Source organism: Zalophus californianus, chromosome 16 (genome assembly GCF_009762305.2).
Source record: "Zalophus californianus isolate mZalCal1 chromosome 16, mZalCal1.pri.v2, whole genome shotgun sequence".
NCBI lineage: Eukaryota > Metazoa > Chordata > Mammalia > Carnivora > Otariidae > Zalophus > Zalophus californianus.
The window spans coordinates 39,264,875-39,274,002 of NC_045610.1; the positions used below are offsets into that span (position 1 = coordinate 39,264,875).

Sequence of the window (9,128 nt, forward strand, 5' to 3'; positions counted from 1 at the left end):
ATCAACCAAAGGCCATATTTGGATCCTGATTCAAGCAAACTAACTTTAAAAAAAAAAAGATTTTATTAAGTTATCAGGGAAGTTTGAATACTGATACTTAATATCGATGATATCAAGGAATAATAATTTTTAAGGCATGATATGGCCTTGTGATTTTTCTAAATAAAAAGTCTTCCTTTTCTTTTGGAGATATATACGAAAATATATGTGGAGGAAATGAGTGCTGACTGGATTTGTTTCAAAATAATCTGGGCTTACGGACTTGGGGGGATACAAGAAACAAGATGGGCCGTGAGACAATTATTGACACTGAGAGATGGGGACATGAGATTCCTTATATTATTTTTTCTACTACTTTATGTTTGAAACTGTCTGTAATAAAAACTTTTATAGGGGCACCTGGCTGGCTCAGTCGTTAAGCGTCTGCCTTTGGCTCAGGTCATGATCCCAGGGTCCTGGGATCGAGCCCCACATCGGGCTTCCTGCTCAATAGGAAGCCTGCTTCTCCCTCTCCCACTCCCCCTGCTTATGTTCCTACTCTCGCTGTGTCTCTCTCTGTCAAATAAATAAATAAAATCTTTAAAAAAAGAATAAAAATAAAAAATAAAAGCTTTTATAAATCTGCATATGCAGTAACGGCGATGATAAGAAAAAACAGAGCAACACCGTTAGACCCTGGCACCAAACTGCCAGGGTTCAACAACCAGTTCCTGTACTTACCGGCTGTGTGACCTTAGGCAGGTCACTGAACCTCTCTGTGTTTCAGTTACCACGTTTCTAAAAGGAGAGGGGGATGATCATGATCATGCCCACCCTCATGTCGCTGTGAGGATTAAATGGCTCCATCAATGTGAAGCACTTCAAGCAATTCCTGGCGCCTAGTAAGTGCTCCGTGTTACATTTTATTAATCCAGTCTACCTTTGAATGATGTTTGAGCATCTACTTTACTAGGCCGTGGAAATCCAACAAAATAAAAACAGATCTTGTGTTAGGATGGAGGGGTTGGGGGCGATCTCCTTCATGCTCTAGTTTCAAACTTTGTGTAATGCGAGATTATGAGTTTTCAATTTTTTATGAAATGTGCTTGTGTTTTGAAAACAGAGGAAGCCACTCTCAGAGGCTCTCCTGCTCTCTGGGAGCTCCTTAGTCTGCTGAGATAGACACATTCCCCAGCCTTGGTGTTTCCATCTGGCAGGGTGGCGAGGCCTCTGCTTGCCACAGATACAACTGCGTGGGCCGAGATAGCAAACATGGGCGGGGTCATAAGCTGGGAACACATTCCCGAGATGATGGCAGTGGTGGGAAGTGAGGAGGTGGGGTGTCAAGAAACAGAGCCCCTTTCCTTGACCGCTGGGGGGCGGGGGGGAAGCAGGTCACCCCTCCACTCCTACTACCCCCTCCTCCCCTCCAATTCATTCTTTTACCCCCCTACCTCACCTCCCTCCTTCCTGAAGGAAGGTCACACCTAGACCAAGTGCAAAGAAGAAAAGAGCTGTTTAGTTCATTGGCAGTGGGGTTTGGGTTTGGGTGCGGGGCACCCCAAGCCTGGGGTGGCAGCGGTGGGGAGGAGGCGGTGATGCTGAGCAGACAAAGAAGCACTGAGTGAGAGCTACTGAGCTGGTGAGAAACAGGGAGCATTGCCAGGGGGGGCCTCGCTCTCCGCGCCGCACCCAGCCCTGTGGTTGGCTATTTGGGGCTGGACCCGGCCGGGGCCTCCAGGCCCAGAGCCAAGGCCTGGGAACCAGAACCTCCGTCTGAGAACCAAGAGCAGGGCTGTTCTTTAGACACCCCTCTATCTGCATATTCTTTGATATGGACCATTGACATTTTCTCCCCTGGGAAAAAATGTAGGCTAGACAACTGCGAATATTACAGAGCAAAAGGGCAACAGATAGGGAAACCGTGGCTTTAAGAAGTCCCCTAGTGCATCCCAACCACATTACTACCTCTAGTAGGCCCTACCTCTCTAGAAATCCTGGGGTGCAGGATTTCTACTGCACCAGATCACCTTCCTCTCCTGTCTAATGCCCACTCCTCCACCAGTAATAACAACAACTAACTTATGCAGTGTTTGCTGTGTTCCAGGTATTGGGCAAAGGGCTTCACGTGTATGAGCTCTTTTAATCTTTAAAACGGCCCTGTGCGGTAGGTATTTTTATTGTCCTGACTTTAAAATGGGAAAATTGCGGTAGAGAGTTTAAATATTCTGCCCAAGGTCACACAACTAAGGAAGTGGCATTTCTCCCAAAATCCGTTCCTGGCCCCATACCTCCCACCCACTGTGTCCCTCATGTTCCCACAGGTGCCTTGTAAAGACTTCTATCTGCACTGAGGGCACTATATTTAAATTTATCTGCTATACACCCGCTTCCCCTGCTAGGCTGCTGGCTCTGTGTCTTACTCATATGCATTTCCTCCACACAGTGGGTTCTCAGTGAATGTTAGCAGAAGGATAGAACTGACCTGCACATCCCAGATACACCCTCTCTGAGCTCCTAACCATTCTCAGAATACACCTTGTTCTTTCTGGCTCTTACCTTAGGCTGCAGTGCTTTTTCCTCCTAGCCTTTTCCATTTGGTAGACTCCTATTCATCCCTCAAGGCCATCCCTTACCTGTCACCTTCTCTGTGAAGCCTTCTCCAACTGCCCAGGCAGAGTCTACTGCTCAGACCTCCGCGCTCCTCTGACCTCTGCAAACACCCCAGCTAGAGCCCACCCCATGGCTATCAGGTGCACAGGTCTGGCTTCATCTATTGTCGGGGGGACATTTTACCTCTCTCTGCATCCCCGATGTCTAAGAGGCCCAGGAGGTATGAGTTGAACAAACAAGAGATGGATGGGTATACGCCCCCCTCCTTTGTCATTTCCCACGAGGAACTTTCCAGCAAAGGCCTTTGCTGCCCCTCCTGCCTAAACTGCCCAGTAAACTGGCATTAGATGAGTCCCTGGCTAACACAATGGGTAAAGTAGCTAGCCCTCTTCCTTTCCTTTCAATTATCCCTCTCTATCCAGGCTGGATGTGGGACCCTTCCACTTCAGGGAGGTAGGGACCTGAAGGCCTACTCTCTCTCCTCCAAGGTCACATCTTAGAGGCATGGAGTTACTGCCCTTGAAGGGAGGAGCTGGGACTCAGCTCAACCAGGGTGGGTGTCTCTCCTGGGCCCTGCCCTTGGGAGCCAGGCCCTGCCATGCCTCAACCTCGTCCCTGCCCCACCATAATAGACACACTGAACATCAGGCTGGAAGGGAGCTCAGAGAACATGAGGTCCAGAGAACCAAAAGTCCAAGGGGATTGGAGAGGGATGCAGCCAATGGCAGAAGTGGTCTTGGGCCCGGCCCAAGGGTTTTCCCATGTACACCATAAGCCACGGCAAAGAATGGAACACCCCAGTCATAGTTCCTTCAGTCCTGCACCATAGCTTCCGCTCAGGCCCTTACCACGTCCCACCTGGACTGTCCCAGTAACTGGTCTTTCTTCCACCAATACATCCTCCACACAACCGGGAAGGGATCGAAACATCAAAGCTAATCTTAAAACCCTTCATCTACCGGCCACTAAGTCAAATCCCAATTCTTACCTGGTATGAAAGACCACAAGGATCTGGTCCCTTTCCACTTCAACCATAGCCTTTGCCACCACCCCTCCATTCTACAGTCTAGGGGAAGCCAAACCTTCTCGTGCTCCCCTGCTCTTGCTCATATCTTGCTTCTCCACCTGATGCACTCAGCCTTGAAGACCCAGCACAGATGTTCACTCCTTGGTAAAGCCTTCCCTGATATCCTGGAGAAGTGAGTGTATCAGGTAAGAATGCTTCCAGCTGAAAGCAACGGAAAACCCAAGCAAGGGAATGATTCTGAGTTGCCAGGAGAGTCACCCAAGGAGCTTTTAAAAGTCCCCATCTACTGGACACATGCCAGACCAAGGTTAATCAGAATCTCTGTGGTGGGTGCGGGCACCAGTAGTTTTCAAAACCTCCCCTAGTCTAACGTGAAGCCACGTTGAAAATCACTGAAGCAGGGGTTTATTCTTCTCACATAATGAAAGAAGCAGGCGGTTGCTAGTGTTGGTTGAGTGGCTCAGGGATATTCAGGCCAATTTCTCAGTGATACTCTTGACCTTTCCTTCCTGCTTTGTTGCCTCATGGTCACAGGATAGGCTGACCCTCCATGTTCAGAGCAGGGACAAAGCAATAGGGAGAAGGATGGGGCCGTCCTCGTTCATAAACAAATCGAAGACTGTCCCAGAAAGCCCTCAAGCAGACTTCCCCTTAGATGTCATTGAACTGGGCCAGCCCCCCAGCCACAAAGGAGGCTGGGAAAATGCGCAACAGGGATTCCTGATAGACTGAGAGGACCAATCAGGCTCTATCAGGAGGGATCGAGCACATTGTTCCTCCCAAATCGGCGGGTGGTATAAAGGAAGGAAATAAGGAACAGACATTGAAGGGGGGCAGAATACGCCACCCCAAAATATGCCACTTTGGCATTACGATTATTTCGAGCTCAATTCACATTAAAAAACAAAAACAAAACAGAGGCAAGAAAGGTATTCTCCTGAAAACAGGAGACAAAACTCCCGTGTGAAAGATGCCCTCCTGGTACTATTCGATGGGAAGTCAAAGCTGAGAGACTTCTGTACAAACAGACCTTGTTAAAAATAATCTTTCTCTTTCTCTAGCCTCTCCATATATTGTCTCTCTTTAGTCAACCTAGCATAAAAGTATTCGCAACTTGCCACTTTTTTAGGTCTTCATTTCCTCATGAGGCTCCTGGGTGATGTGAAGCTTACATAAATGTGTGTGCTTTTCTCCCGTTGACCTGTGTTGTGAGTTCAGTCCACAGGCCCCACTGAAAAGCCCTAAGAGGGAAGAGGGAAAATGTCACCTCCCCGGCAACACGGCGTTGACAGCCGGCAGATTCTGCCACCGTTACTTATTCTCTCTCTGGGTCTGAAAGCTCCTCGTACTCACATCAGACATCACGTGAATGCCCGTGGAGACTTGGATCAGCATGTCCGTGTCTTCCTTCTAGACAGGCAGTTCTCAGCTCTCAGCTCGGGCTGCACACGAGACATGCCTGCAGAGCTTGTGAAAAATACTAGCGCCTAGACCCCAGCCACCGAGAGTTGAATTTAATCGATCCGGGTGAAGAACAGGGTCTATGTCCCCTTCAGTGAGCACAGTTCTTGGGACACGAGGCACACAGGACATCCTCACTGAGCAGAGGAATGAATGGCAGAGAATTTCTGCCCCAACCTTGTCGACCCCCAGCCGGCACTGCGCATCATCCCCTGTGGTTCCCCCTTCCTCTGCGTTCCTTCTCTGCTCAGCATGGCCCTTAGCCACCCTCAGTTAACCGCATGTATGCTCCAGGGGGACCCTCCTGTCTATACATTGCCTGCTTCTCCTGACGCTGTTGTGCTGGGCACCCCAGTCCTGCTCTCTCCCTCTCAGTAGCTGCCCTTGTCTTAGAAGGACATCATTCCATCAACAGCCAGGCCCACTTTGGGCGCCTTAGTTAGCTAAACTCCTGCCCAGGGTGAGAGAAGAACAGTGTGAGGGGTAGGATCCCAAATGTTTGCTCTTCCACATTCAGCCACAATCCCAAAATGGACACGCAAGTTTTCAGGGGCAGAGTGCCTAACAAGCAACCCACAGACAAAATTTTCACTTCTCCTGCCCAAGTGTAGAAAATGTGTCTTATCTGATTTCTTGGACAAATGTGAGTCTGAGAAGTGCTCCTGTTGACGTCACAAGCATGAGTCACTGGTTGAGTGTCTCCAGAGATGATATCATCCGATATCAGATTCTGGCCCTCATCCCACTTCTGAAACTGCTTGATCAAAGGTCACCTCCAGGGCCGGCTTCACGGGCACGTGGCCTGTACCATCCCACAGAGCCCCGGGCCCCGCACTCAGGAGGGTCCTGCACTTGGTTTTACAATCCGCTGTTACCATCTCGAAATTCTTAACAGTTGTTGAACAAGGGGCCCTACATTTTCATTTGGCACTGGGCCCTGAAATTATGTGTCGGCTTCTGGTCACTCATAGTCTCTTACAAAATCCAGCGAGGTTTTTTCCTTCTTAGTAGGGTCTCCACAGCATATGTCCTCAGCCGCCTTTGTGCAAGAAAGGAGGTGTCCTGTGAAACCCCACTCGCCAGTTCTCTTTCACTGCATTAGGAGAGGGTGCTGTAATAGGGTTGCGTGGGGTACAAATGACGGTTGAGATCAAGAGGCCCTGGGGAACGAGCCCTCCCTGGCTCCCAGACATGAGGGAGACTTAAAAGGACCAACTTGGGAGTCCAGGGCTCCAGCGAACAGAGACAACCGGAGTCAGCTCCAACCCAAAACAGAAAATCAGCAGGAAAACTTATAGGGGACTATATCAGACTTCAGACACCTTGAAGAACCCGTTCCAACTCCTGGAGGGGCCGTCCACCCATGGTGCAGAGGACAAACGAAAACTGAGCCACAGTGCCCTCTACCAGGCAAGAGCGTTGGACACCAGAGCACTGGGAGGAGTCAGGAGTTGAGGTCCAAGGAAAAGGCTGAGGGAAGTCCATTTACCATGGAAGAAGGTGGCCCAGGGCACGGTAGAAGGACAGAGAAGGAGAGTGGGGGAGGGACAGAATTGGGGGAGACGGCTGCTGGAGGCAGTGGATGTGAGATGGGGCCCACCCCACTTCTGCCCCCGACCCCCACCCCAGGCCTGCCGAGCCGGGATCCTTCTGCTGGGCCAGGCTCTGGGCGAGCGGCAGAGGTTTTGGAAGGCAGAGTCTTAGCTCTGGCTCAGAGAAGAGGGACAGAAGATGGCGGTGTTCAAGGCCTTGGGAGGGGAGCCTGAGGCAGAGAAAGGAATTGGGGCCTGGCCTCCCCATGGCAGAGTTCATCAGGGTCCAGGATCTGCCCTGTCTTGGCATCTCCTGGCCAGGCCACGGCTCAGGTATCTGACACCTGGGGCCCGGAGTCACATGCCAGGAAACCCAACACTCTTGGGCCCCAGCCCCCAATTTCCAGCAGCTACAGGCAAACAGGGTTTCTGGTGGAGGAAGCGGGTCTCCGGAGTCGGGCAGCAGGGAGACAGACTACTTCCGGGGAGAGGACACACAGGAGAAGTCTCTCCCACCAACAGGGGTGAGAGGTTGAGAGGAGGAGAGAGGGGAGGGGCGAGGAAGAGCGGGGTGGAGAGGACAAAGCTGGGGCAGGCAGAGAGGTGGGTGGTCCAGGAGAGCGGGGAGATGGCCATAGAAAGCAGACCTTAGTCACCTAGCCTAGCTGAATGCCCTGAAGTCCGATCGCTGACCTGTCTTCCTTGTCTCTTTTATATGAGTGCCAACCTGGCCTTCTGGTGCCTACGGGGCCCACCTGGCAGCCACCCAGGTAGCTTGGCAGAGAAAGACTTTATTCCAATAAGAGAAACTAATACATGCGTGGAAGCAGAGACTTGGAAGCCCCCAGACCCAGAGTGACCAACAGGATCTTGGACCAAGAGACGTCATAGATTAACCCTCCAGAAACAAAGAGGTGCTAGAAGAATCTCAGGCCCAGGGGACCTCTTACCCAAAGGGCCTGAAAAGGGAACCTTAAACCCCAAAGAAGAAGCAAAAGTCACCCAGACTTGAGTGAACCCCCAAAGGAAGGCCCCAGCCCTCAGAACCCCCACGGGGAAACCTCCAGAAGAGGGAGCTGGTGGTGGGAAATGTGTGGAATGGAATTCCCTCGACTCATTCTTCCTTTATGGGGCTTTTCTTCCCCAGCTCCTACTGCACTCCAGGACTATGCCCATCTTCAGCCATGCTCCCACCAGCCGGTCCCCTGCTGTCTCTCCTGCTGGTGACAGGCACATGTGGCACGGAGCTCAGTCCCTGGGTACCTCCTCAGGGCTGCTACGTGGCCGAAGAAGCTGGTGAGCGGACATTCCGTTGCAGCCAGGCGGGCCTGAGCACGCTGCCCACCGGCATCCCCAACGACACACGCAAGCTCTACCTGGATGCCAACCGGCTGGCCTCGGTGCCAGCAGGAGCCTTCCAGCACCTTCCTATCCTGGAGGAGCTGGATCTGTCCCATAACGTCCTTGCCCACCTCTCGGGGGCCGCGTTCCGGGGCCTGGCGGGCACGCTGCGCCGCCTTGACCTCTCTGCCAACCGGCTGGCCTCGGTGCCCGCAGAGGCCTTCGTGGGCCTGCAGGTCCAAGTGAATCTGTCCGCCAACCCATGGCGCTGTGACTGTGCCCTGCAGGAGGTGCTCAGGCAGGTGAGGCTGACACCAGGCCCTGGAACAGGCATCGTGTGCGGCCCCGGAGCCCGCCCCGACCTCGTGGGGCAGGAGTTCCTGCCTCTGGCGGGCGAGGAGGAGCTGTGTGGGGCGGGGCGGGCCGGGGCCCAGCGGAGCACTGATGTGGCTCTGCTGGTCACCATGGGGGGCTGGCTGGCACTTGTGGTGGCTTATCTGGCCCACTACGTGTGGCAGAACCGGGAGGAGCCCCGACGTCCCCTCAAGCGGGCCCCGGTGCTGCCCGGGCGCTCCGAGGACTCCTCCACCCTCAGCACAGTGGTCTGAGGACCGGGGCCACCCCTCCAGCCCCCTCTGATGACCTGGCCTACATTCCTCCCCCTCCGCCCTCTCCTTTCCCCTGACCCTCTCTGCCTCCTCTGCAACCCCATCCCATCCCACTTCCGCCCCCCTTCCTTTCCCATTTCCCCTAAAAGCCCAATCTCTCTCTCAACCAACACCCTCTGTGGGGCTTGGAGTGTTTGGTGCCTACTCTAACTCAGAGACCCAAAGCTCCCAAGTCCCCATGGTGGGGGGCAACAGAACAGAGACGGACAGTAGATGGTACGAGTGCCCACTCAGAGGTAGGGGGGCAGACGGCTGTGGGAGCACAGAGGAAGAAGCCTCTACCCGGCTGAGTGATCTCCAGGCTTCACTGTGTGGATGTTTGAGTTGACTCTTCAAGAACGAGAAGGGCTTTGGGCAGAAGAGGGAGGACTCCAGCTACAAAGTGATGGACAAAAGCAAAGAGGATGCAAACAACTCGGAAAGTATGGGCAACAACGAGACATCCCTGGGGGCTGAAGTAGAGGGTGCAGAGAGAGACCAGGGGAGGCTGGGCCCTGTGGTCTCCTG

At 52.8% G+C, this 9,128-nt stretch overlaps 1 protein-coding gene across 2 annotated transcripts; it reads left to right on the forward strand.

The window, feature by feature from the left end:
* The first annotated feature begins 822 nt into the window (after window positions 1-822).
* LRRC3C (leucine rich repeat containing 3C) lies at window positions 823-8,611 on the forward strand. 2 transcript variants are annotated; one of them, XM_027567830.2, is made up of 2 exons: window positions 823-881; window positions 7,760-8,611. In XM_027567830.2, exon 2 carries the CDS (start codon window positions 7,797-7,799, stop codon window positions 8,559-8,561), a length of 765 nt encoding a protein of 254 aa, XP_027423631.1. In that variant the 5' UTR covers window positions 823-881; window positions 7,760-7,796; the 3' UTR covers window positions 8,562-8,611. The 2 variants fall into 2 exon arrangements, with proteins under 2 accessions (XP_027423631.1, XP_027423632.1); XM_027567831.1 differs by lacking the exon at window positions 823-881 and adding an exon at window positions 7,239-7,526.
* Window positions 8,612-9,128: the final 517 nt, after the last annotated feature.

Excerpts from the sequence above, each read along its gene's own strand:
- LRRC3C (XM_027567830.2), top strand. The coding sequence starts at position 7,797 with ATGCTCCCACCAGCCGGTCCCCTGCTGTCTCTCCTGCTGGTGACAGGC.